This window comes from Rattus norvegicus, chromosome 20, assembly GCF_036323735.1.
Source record: "Rattus norvegicus strain BN/NHsdMcwi chromosome 20, GRCr8, whole genome shotgun sequence".
Lineage (NCBI taxonomy): Eukaryota > Metazoa > Chordata > Mammalia > Rodentia > Muridae > Rattus > Rattus norvegicus.
This window is the reverse complement of record NC_086038.1, coordinates 45,045,058-45,064,322: the sequence shown is the minus strand read 5'-3', so window position 1 is coordinate 45,064,322 and position 19,265 is coordinate 45,045,058. Positions and strand designations below refer to the sequence as shown.

At 43.1% G+C, this 19,265-nt stretch overlaps 1 protein-coding gene across 4 annotated transcripts in view; it reads left to right on the top strand.

The window, feature by feature from the left end:
- The window catches only part of Slc16a10 (solute carrier family 16 member 10), a 108,164-nt gene that overhangs the window by 58,070 nt on the left and 30,829 nt on the right, over positions 1–19,265 (top strand). For all 4 annotated transcript variants that reach the window (XM_039098394.2, XM_039098395.2, XM_063278943.1 and 1 more), the window contains 2 exon segments: positions 4,778–4,922; positions 8,513–8,966. In XM_039098394.2, coding sequence (XP_038954322.1) covers positions 4,778–4,922; positions 8,513–8,966 — 599 coding nt within the window.

The window sequence follows — 19,265 nt, the reverse complement described above, 5'->3', positions numbered from 1 at the left end:
CTGCGTCCTGAGCTCCCTCGTTTGAGCTTTTAGCTAATATGTTGAAACTTTGCAGAAAACAGGCATCTCATGAGTTTCCAGTAGCAAATAATTATTCATTCAAAAATATAACTGTTCTTCAATTTGATTAGATTACCCTAAATTCAATTTCTAACTACTGTTTTAACATAATGTTCTAGGTAGTAAGGTACAGAAGTGTGAGCTCAGAGGTGACTCTTGCATTTGATAGGTGCTCAGGGGCTGGTGTGATGCTTTAAAATAGTAATAAAACTCTAGAATGAGTCTTGTTAGGAAGAACACTTTGTGCTCTCAGAGCGTGCACTTTTACCCTTGGTATTTAGTAGAGGGTCTCCAGACTCCACCACGAGGGGCCGGAGAGATGGCGCCGTGGTCAAGAGCCCTGGCCGCTCTTCCAGAGCTCTTGGGTTTGACTCCCAACATTCACCACTGTCTGTACCTCCAGTCCTGGGGTATCCCTCTTCTGGTTTCTCCCAGCATTGTATGTGCAGGATGCACAAGCATACATGCAGGTAGAATGCCCACACACATTAAAATGAGTAAATTAGCATACCCAGCAAGGTCAGAGCCTCTGCTGTGCAGCAGCTTCCACAGCAGGAGCTGTGTGGGATTGGAGAGGATTTGTGGGTGCGTCTGTGCTTCCACTTATCAGAGGAGGCTGAGTAGGTGAGAGGTAGCCCCGCAGCTGTTCTGTCTCCTGCCAACACAGACTGTCCAGAGGGGCGGGGCAGCTCACGTGGTCTTGCGAATGACAGCCAAAAAGCTGTCAGTACTGCTGTAGCCAAAAGGACTCAGGGGTAGGACTCCAAAGAACTCACAGAAATGCATCTGAGAAAAAGTCAGCACCAGGCAGCATCGTCTCTGTTGGCAGTGTCACCGAAATGTAATTAATGTTCGAGATTTCCTCCCCAGCTTCATTTCCCCACACCCACCTTAGAGAGAAGGAACAGCTGGGGATGGGGCGAAATGGGAATGGCTGATTCCAAGTCTTTCCTGTCTATCATCTCTGCGCCCTAGAAAATAGTCAGTGACTGAGTGAATGTCAATTCGTTAGCTGGAGTGACTGCAGACTCTGTTATTTACATGAGTAAAAAGGCCCACATGATCTGCTGAAGTGGTCATCCACTGTCAGAGGAGACTGTTTCCTCCACACATAAGTGAAGAGGATAATTGGGAAACTATATGATTGTATCTTTCTGTTGTTCCTACTTAATAAACTTGCAAGCCTATGCATTTTCATGCTTGGCATAGACTTAATGTCCTGTGAGATTACTTATTTTTAGCATAAAATTATGATTAATGACTATTATGACTATTTCATACTTATCTTTCAGTTTTTGGCTTTTGTGTGCTTACAGAATCAGCAGGAAGATTTTCAAGATTTTTTTTTCTTGTGAAAGATAATATATTTTTTAGAAAAGATAAAACCATGTATAGTTTTACCAAAATCCACAACCGTCAAAGATTTTGGCAGGGTTTCGTTGTGGCAGTGCAGTCTTTATTTTATTTTCTTGGGCAGAGAACTCTGACTCATAAACACTGCATGTAACATATGCTCTTAGATTTCGTGATGTAGTCTACTAGTTGATGTTAGTATCTTGATTGTAAAAGTGCCGTTATCTAAGGATGAATGCTACTCTAGTCTGCTGGGCTTTTATAGTGTATTGTCTCTTCTTGTTATATTGTTTGTGGTATTTATTTATTTTTGAAACATTGTCTCACTTTGTAGTCCTGACTGTCCTGGAAGTCAATATATACATCAAACTCATAGAGATCCTCCTGCTTCAGCCTCCTGGGTGCTAGAATTAAAGGCAAGCACCACCATACCTATCCGGTTAAACTGTATCTTAAGCATAGATTACTAAGATTCTTTTGAATGGGATTACATTGTTACTATGAGTGATCTTTTTTTAAGAGGACATCTTTTTAGCTGAGCCTGAATAGAAACTCACAGCAGTCCTCCTACTTCAGCCATGCCTAGCCAAAACCTTTTATTCTGAACCACAAATAATTAGTAAGTGGCCATGATTATCCATGCATCATTAAAATCACATAAAACCACAAATATTTGCTCTAGAAAAGCTGAAAAATTCAACTGTATTCTGTAAAAATATTCACAAAACTAAACGTTTAAAGCAAACATATGGGATGCCAAATCAACTTTATATACATCCTCCAACATTGATTTTACTTTTGGATGATGGAAATTTCCAAAAAAGCATGACTCAGTGTGTGTGTGTGTGTGTGTGTGTGTGTGTGTGTGTGTGTGTTTGAGTGTTTGAGTGTTTGAGGGGGTAATCCAATTAGTAGAGTCCTAAAAATTAGCACTCACAAACTACTTAGTAAAAATAGCTTTGCTTTAAGAAGTACATAAAATCAATCCAAATTCTTCCCACAGCTTACTCTCCCATGTTGTCTGTGAGCTTTCAGCCTTTTTAGCTCCACTCTCAACCTTTGCAGACAATGCCAACATCTTCTTTCCAGTTTGCTAGATTCCCTCCCCCAGAGCCTCTGCTAATGTTTGTTCTAGGATAGTTCTTTGCAGACATGTTTTTCTTGGTTTAGGCTCAGTTTGGGGGGAGCAGGTTTCCCTGACAGTCTGGAAGAGCATCCCGCGGTTTAGTTAGTTTGGGTCTGGGTTGCATCCTTTGGAGATGCTGATGTTGGTGCAGCCAAAGTAAAGCAACAAGCCGGACAGATGCTCTGTGGATAAGATCATTTGTGCTCTTGTGGGGACCGAGTTTGGTCTCAACACCCAAGAGTTTTAAGAGAACAGTTTTCTTTCTGATAAGAGAAGAAAATTATAGAATCACGGCTCTTTAAGTATATCACATAATTTAAGAACAACTTAGCCATGTGGTTGTGGTGCCCATCTTTAATCCTAGCACTTAGGAGGCAGAGGGAGGTAGATTTCTGAGTTTGAGGCCAGGCGGGTTTACAGAATGAGTTCCAGGACAGCCTAGCTACGCGGAGAAATCCTGTCTTGAAAAACAGAAACAAACAAGCAAAAAAAACCACAACCCCAAAAAGGAATAACTTAAATTGCAAGAAAGCAAACAGATCGTGAAGTTATCAGTTTGGGCATCTTCATGTAAACATTAGGCGTTAGTTACATTCTTCCGCCTTTGTCAGGGCCTTACACTGGGATGTGTGATGCCAGGCACTGAAGTTCAGACACTTTTCCCAACCCTCTGTAGTCTGAGAAAGTATATGACGAATCCATTTCCAAGGTACTTAAACCTGTGCAGAAGGGAAGTGACAGCTTTATTACAGGGTGTGTTGTACACCCTCACGTGTATAGGCCCTATTAGCTCCATTTATTATACTGCTTTGGGAGGGACTTCTAGGCTTGGTGACATCATTTGGTTCTTCGACATAGTGCTATGATTGTTTATATCCTATGCTTTCTGCTTTCATTTTTCTTTTTTCTTTTTTTTTTCTTTTTTTCGGAGCTGGGGACCAAACCCAGGGCCTTGCGCTTGCTAGGCAAGCGCTCTACCACTGAGCTAAGTCCCCAACCCCCGTTTTTATTTTTATAGAATCAGAAACTATGATTTTTGATTCCTATTACCTTTTTTTTTAAATTGTGGAAAATAACATATTTGCAGAGAAGAAAATAAAACATTGTAGTTTTGTAATTAATGGTAAAGTAAATACCCTGAAGTTATTGTCTAGGTCAGATATAGTACTATGTATAAGCAGAAATATACTATGTATAAATTAATTTCTTTACGACAAAACCAATCAACCAAAAAACAAAACAAAACAACAAAACAAAACAAAACAAAAAAAAACCCAAACAAACCAAGCCCCTAAGTCCAGATGCTCCCCAGATGATCACTCCCTATCTCCTTGTTCTAGAATGATAGCAATCTTTTCTCCACTGAGTTAATCATAACCAGACATGGTGGCTGACGCCTGTACTTCTAGGAATCTGGAGACAGGAGAACTGGGGGTAAGTCTGAGGCCAATTAGGGCAACATAATCAGTTCTAGGTCAGGGGAGGCTACAGAGTGAGACCTGACTTAGAGAAACATCCGAAAACAAAAGTGCAATGGTCACTGTCCTGATTTCAGTAGTCATTTCTCTGCATTTTGACCTCTCTGGCATAAATTTCTAAACTAAGTGTAGTGTGTGTGTGTGTATGTGTGTGTGTGTGTGTGTGTATGTGTGTGTATGTGTGTGTATGTGTGTGAGCGTGTGTGTATGTGTGTGTATGTGTGTGTATGTGTATATATGTGTGTATGTGCATGTGTGTGTATGTATGTGCATGTGTGTATATGTGCGTGCGTGCGTGCGTGCGTGTGTGTGTGTGTGTGTGTGTGTGTTCAAGGATCTTACTATGTCATCCATGCTGACTCAGACTCATTTTTCTTCTGTCTTAGCTTCCTGGGTGCTGAGACTATAGCTGTGCTTCACCTTGTTCAACCTTCTATTTAATTTTTAATTTTTTTATTTAATGAATTTTGTTTCATAGATTATAAGTTGCTTAAAACCACAGATGTCAATTAGACAAAGTCATAGAAGAGTATTCAATTACTTTAAATGCACAACCTTTTCAAGAATTCAATGAAACACAGTTGCTGTGTGAATCACTACTGCCCAGGTCCTTAGATAGGCGTTCAGGCTCGCTGCCGACTTACTCGGCCTCTCTTTGCTGCCTGGCAGTGAGCGAGCACCGGTGGTCTTCTTTGAAGTGATTTAGCCACCCTCCCAATGCAGTTTGCAACATTGTAATGCTCTCCTTCTTTCTCCCCAGCATGGGTAGGCTCGCTGTCCATGGGCATGATCTTCTTCTGCTGCCCCATAGTGAGTGTCTTCACAGACATGTTTGGTTGCCGGAGAACAGCTGTCCTGGGTGCAGCTGTAGGATTCGTTGGACTCATGTCCAGTTCTTTTGTAAGGTAAGGACATGGCCGCCGCTTCACGTGGTTCTCAGTCCTTCCAGGGACTTCGCTCTTTACAAGGAGAATCCCCTTAAAACCTTAACATTCCGCCATGGATCGGAAGTGTCAGGCATTTGAATACATTTGTCTGCAGGGGCCAATTCAGATGTCAGGATGTATGTTTTCACTGCAGCCAAGAAAAATGTGTTTACATTGTCTTAATCTATTCACATAAATCCATAAAGGAATCTATTTATAGCTGTGACTTATCTAAAGCTGTGGCTTCAGTTTAAAGACACTGCCATCTTAGATCTAAAGGGTTCAGTAAGTGACATTTAAAGTAATAAGCTTGAGAGGAAAATTATTTTATTGATGAGAATAAGGTCTTTTAAATCAGTGCCAACCCAGATAGAGAATTCCAGTCTATAGTTTAAGAAAATAATAAAAAAAGTTTTTAAAATATTAAAACATTTTAATATCATGACAAAATGAAGTGTTAAATATACTTGAAAACCTAATGTCATAAACTACATCTATTAGAAGGAAAGATACAGGCCTCCAAGTTACAGTGTCAATGGACACGCTGTGGTATGCGTGCTTGTCCTCAGCTCTCTTTGTGGTTCTGAGAATTTTCAGTTACAGGAACACTGACTGGCGTTCTCTGCCACAGTGGTTGGAAGCAGGAGGCCATTAGCAAGGAAAAGTCTGAAGATGCTCGTTCTCCAGCCGGATGCTCATCTCCCTCCCTCTTCCCTGCTTACCCTCATGTTTCCTTAGGAGAAAACCATGGTGTAGTCCTGGGTGGCCATCAGAAGGGATCTAGCTTGTAGAATGGCCCTGCTTTCTAAGTGTTTCATATTTATTCAGTGGCATCCTTAGCGTCCCACGTCCTATACACACCTCTTCCTCAATCTAAGCAAGTAGTTAGCTTTTGTACTTTTCCCTTCAAATTTTACTTCTGAGTAGCATAAGGTTTTCATCTTTAAAGAACCTTTCTGATCGCTTCTAAACTTTTTATTTCAAAAGAAAAAAGTTTGTTTGAGATTCTGCAGGTTCTAATGTCCTGAATCTGTGGCTTTACCACTGCCGGGGGGGGGGGGGGTTGGAGAGGAGAACTAGGAAGAAAAAGCCCTCAGAGCCTGGTCTCCAGCTCGAGCAATATTGTGACCAGTTTATGCCTCTCCTTCTATCTCCATTATTTCAAAGTCCAGGGGAAGCATTTCTTGAGACATCATTGGCCTTAATATATGTAATAGCCTCACATGACTCAGTTTCCTTTAACCTGCTAGTCCAAGGCTGTCAGACCATCATCGAGTGTCACAGAGAAGGCTGGTGTAAGTTACCACAGTTTCCTGTGATTCTAATTCTGCCTTCTAAGGAGTCCTCTCCAGCACACTGGTGACACAGTGTCCTGGCTCTGAATCCTGGTATGCATGGTTAGAAAACCTTATGATCTCACTGACTGACACTGCACTTAGATGTCCTACCTCTACCACTGAAAGCAGCTGTTTGTCCTGAGGACAGACATGAGTGATGGAGGTTCTCTGAGAACAGTGACACAAAGGTATACAGGAAGATGCAAGGCCAATCTCAGTGAGCGCATGAGATTTCCACCCGTGTTCCAACAGTGCTCTGCTTTATATGCAGGCCTGTCTGGTTTCCTAATCTCCATACTGTGCTTGTGATAATGATGTTACCAGTACTGTTTCTGATACATATTGTGAGGCAGAGAAATGTATAATAGATTTTACTTTTTCTTTAAAATTGTGTAGAAGTTTTGAGAATTCAGGAACTTGGAATTACTTTGGAAAACTGCTTATGTGGAAAATTTTGTACAGAGTGAGGCATCGTGAACTCGAGGCTAATCTCTGCCACACAGTGAGAGACTGTGCTTAAAAAAAACATAACCGACTTCTTCCCCCTCTGCCCAAAAAGAATGAAGCAGGGGCTGGAGAGCTACCTTGGTGATTGAGAACACTGGCTACTCTTGTGGAGGACCCGGGTTCGACTTCCAGCACCCACATGACTGTTTATGCCTCCATCCCAGGGGAGCCGATGCCCTCTCTGGCCTCCATAAGTACCAGGCACACACAAGGAGGCCAGATGTACATGCAAGCAAAACATCCATACACACAAATAAAATAGTGATAATTAAACTATACCTCTACAGGGAGGCATTTGTTCTGTCCCATTCTTACTGAGGGTAAAGGGAGGAGTATTTCTTTAAACAGATTATGTGCAGCCTGAAGCCTCAAACACTTTTCCACCAAGTTCCTGTCTGCTGTGTCTGTTGAGTCAAGAGCAGACATTTGGTCAGTAGTCATCAGAGCAAAGTGAGATTAATCCGGGAAGGTCTAGAAGCAACTCTCAAAGGTAGAGCTGGAGGCGAGCCAATCAAGGGGAAGGGCCTCTCAGGAGTGTCAGCCTGCCTTAATTTGATCAAATCTGAGCCCATGTGATTACCTCAGTAGACTGGAAGGTAAGCATTATTGTCCAAAATTTAATTATTACCCAGCTTTATCTTTCTTAGTTGGCTTTACTACCGATAAATAACCACCTGAATTGACTTTGCAAAAAGAAAGAAAAGACCGACAACTTTTAACTTGTTTCCGTTTGGTCCTTACCTACCTAAATTGTTTCAAAGCACGCACCCCGTCACTGTCCTGGAGATACACAATTACTTGATTAAAGTAAGAGTTCTTATATTTTATGATTCTTTTGAGACATAATAAGTTACTTTAAGAACGGGCAGACTGAAGTCACTTCTGATCACACTTAATTCAGTCTTAGTGCAATTGGAATATGATTTCTCGTCATCTTGCACAATGCTGGGAACAACGCAGTACAGGGCGAAGGTTGGTCGACAGCCATGGGACAGTGCAGGGTGGAGGTACCGCTGCTCGCCCATGCAGATGTTCTTGATAGAACGCTGAGGAGAGTGCCAGACCCCGTCCTTCCTTTACGTACACTGCTTAGTAAGCACGGGGAAGGACCAAAGGACAATGAGTGTGCACAGTTAGATTGTAATTTAAAGTGCTATTGAACAAGATTTTATTGTCCCTTCCCGGAGGCTTTTCGTGAGCTGTGAAGAGCAGAGTTCTTACTCAGTGCTGTATATGGTTCAGCAGAAATCCACGGCAGGGAACGGGAAGCAAGGCACTGGGGACCTCAATGGTCATTTCTCACACATTCAGACTAAAGGAAAATATTTTACTGCTGTGTTCTTGATTTATTAAGCCTTTCCGCACTTTTTTTTTTTAATTTTCAGAAAATATTGACAAGATCTGTGTTGCTAAGGGAACTCCTTTTAAGGTTTGTTTTTTATTTTATGTGTATGAGTGTTTAATTCTGCAATTATGTATGCACACCATGGGCATGGCTAGCGTCCACAGAGGCCAGAGGAGGCTATCTTTGATGCCTCCGAGATTGGAGTCATGGTGATCCTGAACTGCCACGTGGGTGCTGGGAACCGAGTCCAGGTCGTCTGCTAGAGCAGCCTCTGCTCTTAACTGCTGAGCCATCTCTCCAGCCCCATATGAGGTTTTCTTCTACCAAGCAGCATGAAGAGAAGCTTAAAGCTCTGTTCTGTGTCTTTGGTCTTCGTGCAGCTCCATCGAGCCCCTCTACTTCACCTATGGAGTCGTATTTGCCTGCGGCTGCTCCTTTGCCTACCAGCCGTCACTGGTCATTCTGGGACACTACTTCAAGAAGCGCCTGGGACTAGTCAACGGCATCGTCACGGCTGGCAGCAGCGTCTTCACAATCTTGCTCCCTTTGCTGTTAGGGAATCTGACCTCCACCGTGGGCCTCTGCTACACACTGCGAATTCTCTGCATCTTCATGTTCGTTCTCTTTCTGGCTGGCTTCACTTACCGACCTCTCGTTCCCAGCAGCAAAGAGAAAGAGAGTGAGGACAGCAGAAGTTCCTTCTTCTCCAGGAGAAAGCTTAGTCCTCCAAAAAAAATCTTCAACTTTGCCCTCTTCAAGGAGACCGCCTATGCCGTGTGGGCTGCTGGGATACCACTTGCTCTCTTTGGATACTTTGTGCCTTATGTTCACTTGGTAAGTGTGCTTCTTCGCTGTTTGTGGTAAGTCTCAGGTCTCTCAGGGAGCTCTATCTAGATGAGGAGGACATGTCAGAAGGAAGTCTGCCCCCAGACTCTGGCAGTGAAAGGTCTTTCAAACAACAAGAGCAGCTCCCCATCAGGAACAAACAAACAAATCAAACAAAGGGTCTGGTGGTGTGTGTGGGATTAAAATCGCAGCAAGGCAGTTTTTAAAAAGGCGACTAAAATCTCGGAACGAATTATATCAAGGTAAGATATTTGAAATGGGTGAGCCGCCTTAACGGAGAGAGGCATTGATTGCTGCAGAGCCGACAGCTGAGTTTGATGCCTGGAACCCCCCATGGCGGGAGGGGAGAACCAACCCCCAAAGGTGGTCATCCTCTAGCCCCCCCTCCCCCCACTAAATAGATGTAATAAAAGGATCTGATACATCACTTCCAGAAGGATCTTGCTGATCGTATTCAGGGATAAGTCGAGGGTAATGACCTTGTTAATATTTAATAATTTTGAACAGATGGATGGAGAAATTACGTAGGTAACAAAAGGACAGTGACTACCACAAAGAAACATTGTATCTATGTGTGAGATACTTCTGGAAAAACAAGACTTCTTTTCAGAGAAGTATCTGAGAAATGACAGGGAAGATTTAAATTGGAGAAGAGCCTGAAAGCTTTATGGGAAATTAGGATTTCAGTGCCCAGCCATTTATATTGTTTTCTTCTGTGTCACTACTCAGCCTGTTTATACCGAGTCACCAATGAGCAGTACCAAGGATTCACCCTTGGCAAAATGTACTCAAAGGTGCTCTCTGTGTTGTCCTCCTCCTCCTCCTCCTCCTCCTCCTCCTCCTCCTCCTCCTCCTCCTTGTGCTCCTCCTCTTCCTCCTGTTTGTCTTTACTCTTTGTGCTGGAAAATAAATGCAGTTCAATAATGAACAAAAATGGCATTTGCTTCAGTTTTTCTTTTGTGTATGTACTAATTACGTGTGTAGACCTGAGTGGCTTGTTTGTTTATTTGTTTTTGTTTAAACCTTATAGTCTACTTTGGGATATCTGCAATTGTTCTTCAGTTAAAACTTTGGTGAAAGTAACAGTGGTTCACAAAGTTACTAGGCCTAGAGAGTCATCGAATAACTACACCATGATTCCTTAATGGGTTCCTCTGCATAGTTCAGAAAGTAATTGAGCCAAGGAGTCGTTATGAGAGATGGGGACCATGTTTGGATTTAAGAGTAACTTTGCTCCATGAATTTTCTGTTGAGAACAAGCTAGAGTGGTGGGAGGCATCGGGGCTGGCAATGGGAAAGCATGGTCAAGGTCGAGGGCAGGCACTGGAGTCCTGTGGCATTCGTAGGAAGCAAACCTGATGTGTTAGTCCCTCCTCATTCTTCCAGGTGTCTCCACAACAGATTAGTTTTGTTGGAATATGGGTCTGTTGGGAAAGAGTCGGCTTTATCAACTTACCTCTGCTACAGTTTCTTAATGGAGGAAACATTTACTGTGTATCCCCACCCCCCTTCACCCCCGTTTTGAGACTGTCTATGTAACTTAGACCGTCCTTTGTGAATTTCCTTCCTCTGCCTCCATGGTTACAGGCATGTGTCACTAAGCCCTACTTTTCTTATTTTTTTCCCTAATTTTCGTTGGTACTAAAAAATGAAAATATTCAGAGAAATGGGTACGTCCGGTTATACGGTTTACGATTAGTTAATTTCACATATTACTTAATCTGGCTCTTTCAATAAATCTGTAAAGTAGGCTAAGTAAATCATTTTAACTCCTGGTTTACAGATTCACAGGAGAAAGATAATTTTTCTTAGAAAAATAGAAAAGGTTTTGTGACACTGGGCCTTCAGCATGAAGTACTATGTTAAAACTGGAGCTTTGATCAACTAGGGGATGAATTTTTCAGTTGGTTTCCTTTGAACTTCAGAAGCATAATGAAGGACTCTCTGGGGTCTGTCCATAATTGGAAAGCAAATGCATATGCTTACTCTCAAAGCAAGTTTGGAAGTTTTATTTATTTATTTTTTGCATTTGATGTTGTGTGTGTGTGTGTGTGCGTGTATGTGTGTGAGTGTGTGTGAGTGTGTGAGAGAGTGTGTGTGTGTATGTGTATGTGTGTGTGTGGGGTGTTTATGTGTGTGAGTGTGTGAGTGTATGTGTGTGTGTGGTGTGTGGGAGTATATGTGTGTGTGAGTGTATGTATGTGTGAGTGTCTGTGAGTGTGTGTCTGTGTGTGAGTGTGTGAGTCTATGTGTGTGTGTGTGGTGTGTGGGAGTGTATGTATGTGAGTGTGTGAGTGTGTGAGTGTCTGTGTGTGAGTGTATGTGTGTGTGAGTGTATGTGTATGTGTGTGTGTGTATTTGTGTGGTGTATGTGTGTGTGTGTGATGTGTGGTATGTGTGAGTGTGTGAGTGTATGTATGTGTGTGTATGTGTATGTGTGTGTATGTGTGTGTGAGTGTATGTGTGTGTATGTGTGTATGTGTTGTGTGTGTGTATGTGTATGTGTGTATATGTGTGTGTGCGTATATGTGTGTGTGTGTGTGTGTGTGTGTGTGTGTGTATGTGTGTGTTCTTATGTAGCTTAGGCTGATCTTGAACTTCTAGTCTTAATGCCTCCACCTCTCAAGTACAGGGATACTTGTATGATACTATGGTGACCAGTTGCAGTTGACTTTTTAAAAAGGAAGAATCAATAACCTCTTTTTAAAAGTCTATTTGCTCACAACCTTGGTATGTGGATGCAAGGCTCATGGATGAGACGAGGTGAATCATTAGTCTCTAAGCAGTCAGTTCCCATGAACTGTCCTTTTCCACGGCTGTCTTCTTTACGAGACTTTTCATTATACTCCATGTGACGCCCAGGGGTGACCTCCCCAGTACTCCCTGTCACTCCCCATCTTTCCACTCCAGAGGTTTTTGCCAGGCTCCTCCCTACTCCCTACTAACACGAGCATGTGCAAGTCCTACTCTTTGGTTCTTTTGATTCTCTGGACTCAGAGGGCTGCTCGACTGGGCCATGCTCCTGTCCATGCTCTCCAGGCAACTTCACATGGCAGCCCTGCCTCTCTGTCCTGCACTCTTCTCAACTGTGGTGTTTCTCCTCTCCTCCATACTCTCCAGGCATGGCCAGTCTCCTTCCTCTCCTCCTGGTCCCAAGCCCAGGAATCCTAAAGTCCCGCCCCTGTCTGCCCTGCACAGCCGTTGGTTGGTCGTCTCATTGTCCTGAGTTCAAACAACACACATAGCAGAGACTCCATCTCTAGTCCAGACCCCTTACTGAATTCACCAGAGCAGTAGACCAAATGCTTACTTAAATATCTCCATTCCCATGACTGTTGGCTGTTTCAGACGGAATGTAAATAGCCACAAAGTCCCGATCTCACGCCTCCAAACTTGCTCTGTCCCCGTCTGTCCTCATCTTAGGATATAGCAACTCTGCCCTTCCAGAGAGTCAGGCCTCAAACCTTAAGTGTTCCTTAGCTCCTCCTTGGACATCGCACCGCTGATAGAGTCAGCAAATTCTGGTAGCTTGCCATTCAAAGTCTACCTGAATCTGACCAGTTCTCCCTATCCTTACTCTAGCCCAGAGTGTCCAACACTCTAGCCCAGGCCACCTCTGTGAGGAGGTCAAGGGACAACTCGGAGGCATCAGTTCCTCTATCACATGGGTTCCTGTCATCCTTGGCTGCAAGCACCTTTGCTACTGAGCCATCTCCTGGCCTCATTGACTCGGCAGTGCTCTTACCCGCTGGAGAGTTGATATGATGCACAAATCCTTCTTACGTTTTCATTGTTTTGAAACTGCGTGGTCTGTTACATAGGTCCCAAAATGTCTTCATTCCGCTGTCACGGTTGCCAAGGTAATTAAGTTTGTATGCGGCAATAAGCAGCCACCAGTCCCACTTTTGCCTTACAGGTACCGGATTAGATTTGTTTGCTTACATTAGCACGACCCACCCACCCGTGCCTTTCATAAGAGAATGCTAACAGGAGCTCTGCGAGTGGGTCTTAGGTGTTTATTATGGGAGGATTAAGTGCTTTCAATGTCCTCTGGGCGGCAGCTGCAGGATTAACATTCTTGTCCCCTGTATACCACACTCGGGGGTCTTCTGTTAAGATGCTATACTCCCTGCTTGCCACAGTTAACTTCAGAGAGCGTTTATAAGCACTTAATTCTGCCTCAGTAAAGTGAGGGATTTTTGATCAAAATTCCTGTTAGCATTTTACCCCCCTCCCCCAGAATAGTTTTAGTATTCCTACAATTTATTCACTTAGTTTTCCTTTCTTTTTTTCATTCAAAATAAGCATCATATGTAATCTTAAGAGGAAAGAGAATCTAATGACCTTAAACTGTCTTACAGGATTCCCCACGGCCTGGCTTCTCCCACCTCTAGAGTCTCTCCTGAGATACCTGTCTTGCTCACAGAGCTCCTGTGTCTACCCTCTCTGTCCTTACATGTGCATTAGGCAGTAAACTGCGGAGTGCTATGGTAATCTGACCACGGGTGAAGATTTCTTCCCTTCCCAGCATCCCCAAACTCCTCCCACCTGCCCCTTTTCTTTTTCCTTTTTTTAAAAAAAAAAACAGCACTTAATAGTTTCAAGTCTATTTTAATAATCACATATCTATATATTTTGCTAGAATGTAAATCCCATGGGATTAGGATCTTCTTCTGTTTGGTTTGATGACAGATCCCAAAGCAAATAGCACAGTGTCTAGCACGCAGTGGGTGCTCAAATATTGTCTGGATGGTGAGCTGTATGATGCGTAAGCCTAAAGGTGCACATGCAGCATTTATAATCTTACCGTTTGCTCTTGAAACTCCTTTACATTCATGTCATGGTAAGACTCACCCGGTGGTTAACACATAAGCTCAAACTCAGAAAACCCAAGAATGAAATGGCTAGCAGTGCAGATACTTTTCTGATTTGGGTAGTGCCAGATGTTATTGGTGTGGTGTGGGTGCTGCACGGCTGGGCCCCTTGAGTAGCTCAGCAGATCATTTGGTGCAGAACTGTGCAAGGAGAAACAATCTTTCGTCTTTTCATGGTTCCCCTAGAGGCAGGTTCTGGTCACATTCACACAGAATGGATCGTGTGAAACATTTTCAGAAGCCGGGCAGCAGGGACAGTGCAGTGAGAACACAGTGCGGGAGTGGGTCTGCAAGGCTGGGCTCTCTTGGGGACACTGACCTGCGCTCACAACCGAGCCTGGAGATGGGCATTATCAACCATGGGGTAACCTGGGCTCACTCTGTGAATCGGTTTGGAGCTGCTCTCCAGCCACACCAGGGTGACACCTGGTTTATTTGTCCTGCAGATTCCTCTCAAATCAGAGCACAGGCCTCAAATCAGAGCACAGGCAGTGCTCTGCCACCAGGCTATCCTAGTGCTTGGGGAATGGTTGGCAACTGGACAAAGGACTCTGAAGGGAGCCAGCTCCTGTTCTAAAATGACAGAATGAGAGGGCCCATGCGACCTTATTCCTAACTCCTAGATCCTCTTCTGATGGGCAGTTCGTTTGAATATGAGAAAATTAAATCTATATAAAGTTATTTTCCATAGCTGTCATAAGCAGAATATGAACTTCATAGTGCTTGGTGTTCAGTTTTATTTTCTACAATAAATGTTAACCATAGCAAACAAAAACGAACACATACAAATTTATAGGAAGATACTAGCCTAAATTAGATTAGCAAATAACTATTGTAAGAAAATGTAAGAAAGTAAAGGGCCTCATTTAGAAAGTCACATTTAACTGTTCTCTCTTGCTAGTAAGTGATTGGTTTCACTAGGGTTTTTTTCCCCCTTTATTTGTGTGTGTGTATGTATGTGTGTGTGTGTATGTGTGTGTGTGTATGTGTGTGTGTGTGCATATATATATACATATATATATGTATGTATATATATGGATAGCTTTACTTGTTAAAATGTATCATGCTGGGGTTGGGGATTTAGCTCAGTGGTAGAGCGCTTGCCTAGGAAGCGCAAGGCCCTGGGTTCGGTCCCCAGCTCCGAAAAAAAAGAACAAAAAAAAATGTATCATGCTTCTGGATAATAACAGATTCTAACTGTAACATAGGTATTTGCTCATGCTGCAAATCCTTCTGTTAGTATCCAAGTTTATTCAAGTTTCACACTCCTGTATGGCACTAGTGAGGTATGGCTCCTCTCAGATTTTTTATATAAACTGAAAATGCATTGTGATAATACAGAATGCGTAGGGATAGAAATCTTATTTTGAAGCCTCTCTCCCTTGCAAGGCTCTGCTTGGAGCCTGGCGTTTACTTGATTTACCAGGAGGCTTCAGAGAGTGGAGAAAGTTGCTTAATATGAGAATATGTTTATGCCAGTTTAACCTTAACTCCCAAATTACAGCACATCTCTTTTGAAAAGCTCCTGCCGTCAACAATCAGTAACTCTCAGGAGGGAAACCAGCCTTCCTATGAACTAGAATCTTCGACACCCAAAGAGGGTTTAAAAGTTGTTGTTCCCTGGCTATTTTCCACTGTATGGGTCTCCCTTTCTGTCCCTGTTATGTTTCTCTAGCCTGCCCTACTTGGCAGCTCTCTCGCTCATAGACAGGAACTCTATATTCCCTCCTAACACAAAGCTCAATTTGAGAAAAGCATGAAATTGAAACATGAACAGTTATGCGACCCAGCTCTCTGTAGCCATGTCAGCTGGACAGATTCCTGGCTTGACATGGCTTTCGAGAACAGCTGCAGCACCTAGGCTTCAGAGCACAATTCAGTTAATTCCGCATGTCTGTTCACAGAGCCACGCAAGGATTTACTTAAGCCAATGGTCTCTTTAAACAAATGTAGCATTGATTGATACTGTTTTTTTCCACATTTCTTTTTTAAGCCCCTGTTTTTCTTAACATTTGCTTTCCACCCCTTTGAAATGTGTCCCCAGCGTCAGGGCTTCCACTTGGCCAGAGGAGAACAGGAAGTGGTAGATGGTGTACTCAGGATCCTCACACTGCTGCACGGAATAGCTTAACTTTTAAATAAAACGTTTAATGCTTTCCAGAAATACAGCATGACAGTGACGTGGGTGTAACAGGGACTGCACTGGCTCTATAACTGTACGCCGCTTAAAAAGAACGAAGGCACAGAAAGCTGAACTACTTCCCAAAACGTTCATGGAAGGAATGGGACACAGTGTAATATTTTGTTTTTGTTGTCATTCGTTTTTTTAAATCCACGGGGAAACATAGAGCCTTATCGTAGCCTAAACTGCAAATGTGCACACTGTAGAAGTGGGTTGTCAGGAATGAAGTTCGCTTTCATCTTGCCCTGCTAACACAGCAGAGGGCCCAGTTCTTCAGTGTTGTTGGTAACAGTTGCCTCGTTCTTTTTTGGATAGATTCAGAACTCAGGTTGTCATGTGAGTGATCTCTCCAGAGAACTCAAGGCTCACAATAGGACCCTTCTAATTTGCCTGTTGTCCATTCGTCATTGTGTCTGTGTCATGTGCAAGTGCAGGTCAGAGGATAACTTTCAGGAATGGGTTTTCTCTGCCCTCTGTGGGTCCTGGGGATCGAACTGTGTCCATCGGGCAAGCACTCATAGCCACTGGGCCATCTTGCCGGCTTAGCAGATTCCTTTTAAATTAATGCTCACCGCTGCCTCTCCTCTCTTTCTTCTCCACTCTTCTCCCTTCCTTCCTTGTCTTGCCTTTTCCTACCCCTTTCTTTCTCGTTTTGTTTTTTGAGATACTTTGTGTATTCCTAGCTGTTCTGTAACTCACTGTGTAGCTAAGCCTGGCCTTAAATCAGAGAGATCCCCGTGCCCCATCCAAATACTGGGATTAAAGTTGTGCACCACCATGTCTAGCTATACTTAAATTTCCCGACTCTACCCAGGTACCAGCTCTTTCCGAGGGAAGCAACATCCACCATGGTTATCACCACTACCACTGCCTCTCACTCACTGTTAGACAAGTTCTCCAAGGACATCAAGTTTCACCCTGCTTACAGGTTGCAAGGTTCTATTCTACACTGGGTTTAAAATGTACTTAGGATAGATTTTCTATTCTGTCAGGGTCATTTGTCTTTATCTATGTGTAACTTGTTTTAATTACAACCTAGTTAAACAGATTTAAGCACTCATGCATTGAAGAAATACAGGATGCCTGTTGTGTGCCTCCAGCATTCCAGGTGTGGGGACATCAGGCGTGAATGGACACAGTGTCTCTAATGGAGGGAGCTGTATGACAGCAAGGACATTCTGTGTGTCCTGTTAGCATTTAGAGGACTCGGGAAGCCCAGGACATAGAATTTCTGTAGTCCATCCCTCTTTAAAGCCAGACAAAGGTCAAAAACTTTTAACCAACTTATTTTTTCCCTTGTGGATTATACTGAAAGCCTGAAATGTTGAAATTTCAAAATCCTAGCCACTCTAGGATCCAAGCACCACGATTTCCTCCATGCGTGTGAGCTATTCTGGAAACCCTCTAGCGTTGCTGCTTCTTATTGGTTACCGCGAGAAGTCGCTGCTTCTTATTGGTTACCGCGAGAAGTTGCTGCTTCTTATTGGTTACCACGTGAAGTCGCTGCTTCTTATTGGTTACCACGTGAATGTCCTCTTGCTTTGTCGCTGCAGTTTTCAGTGGCGTCCGTGCCGTCTTTGCTTTTCTAACCTTGCATTTATTTCCCTTCAGCTCTCAACATCTGCTGCACTCTGACTTTCCAGGTTAGTGCCCATTTGCCTCCTGCTATTGCTATTTTTTTTTTCCTTTGAGCTTAATGACATAGGCGGAATTCGCCAGCATTCTCCCGCTTGAGAAGACTAAGACTCTTACTCTGCCTTCTGTGACTTATTAATGGCGAAGTTAGAGATTCACGAAACATTCACCACAACGTGTTGAGCATGGGATTTTTTTTTCTAAAAAAGCATATTTTGGAAAATAAAGTAATACACAGTATAGGAACTTGGTAGGAAACAAAGGCATGGTTAATAAATGCAGAATCTAGAAAGCACACTCCTTACAAACAGACTAAAGCAGACTCGTTTCCAGGCCCGTTTGAACATGCTTGCTATCCCAGCACTCGGGAGGTGGAGGCAGAGATCATCAGATCAAGGCTAGGTTGGGCTATATCAGACTCTGACTTAAAAAACAAAACAAACAAAAAAAACCCCTAAATTTAAAAATTAAAACAGACTTGCAACTTCTAGCAAGGCGGAACAAGTGTGTCAGGTGCCTCAACTTGTGGCTGACCAGAAGTAAATATTTACAGTTATCTCTACAGTACTCTAAGAAATAATGCATGGTTTGCTCTGCCATGAAATTATCCCTAGGAAGTAGCCCCTATCCTCTAACTGATTTAAAATTTATAGGGAGAAAAAGGAATCTCGGTGTGTTTAAAACCGTCCAATCTTAACTTGAAGTTCAGCACTGCAGGGGGGTAGTCTTGCTCAGCCCCTGTCACCTGGCACATTTAATGCCAGTATGGGAAAGGCTGGTGAAAACTGGACTTTGTCTACAGAAGTGAGCTGGGGACTTCTGTGGAGAAGTATCGTCTACATCAGGAAGTGGGAAGAAGGAACAGGGAGGGGAGAATGGGTGTCCACGTCAGTAGGTCAGTCTCCTGTTGGCTGCTGCAGACCCCTGCCTAGCACATGCTTGACATGAATTTTTTTTTTAATAGATTTCAGGTAGAGCTTATATATAGGCTGTTTGCATCGCTGAAATACAAGGCTTATCAGTATCTCTACTTAGGAGGACTTTACATTTTAATAATACCCTATTGTTTCAATAGTTTTTCCCCATTCTTTGATATGTAACCCATGCCCTCTCCCAAGGTGATAAGAAATTTTACCTTCATCTCATAGAGAAAGAAATTAGTAGGATTTAGATTAGTTCCAAATTTAGATCATTTTAAAGATTTACAAATGGGGTCAGCAAGATGGCTCAGAGAGTAAAGGTGCTTGCCACACAAACCTTACGACCTGAGTTCAATCCCTAAAGCACACAGAAGGGTGGACGGAGCGAAGTGACTTCCAAGTAGTACTATGACTTCCACATGTATGCTGTAGCATGTGCACCTAACCACATGTAATGCACACACAACAATCATAATATGCATTTCTTTTTGACGATATATACATGGATGATAAGAAACATACAGTCTTGCTCAAGTAAAATACATCCCCTAGGCCTTGCACCTTTCCCCAGCTGCTTCCAGGGTAACCATGGCCCAGCAACTAGGCTAAGACGTCTGTGCTCCTCTCGGCCCACACATATAACCATGCAATTTAAAATGCTGGCATATTGCCAGAT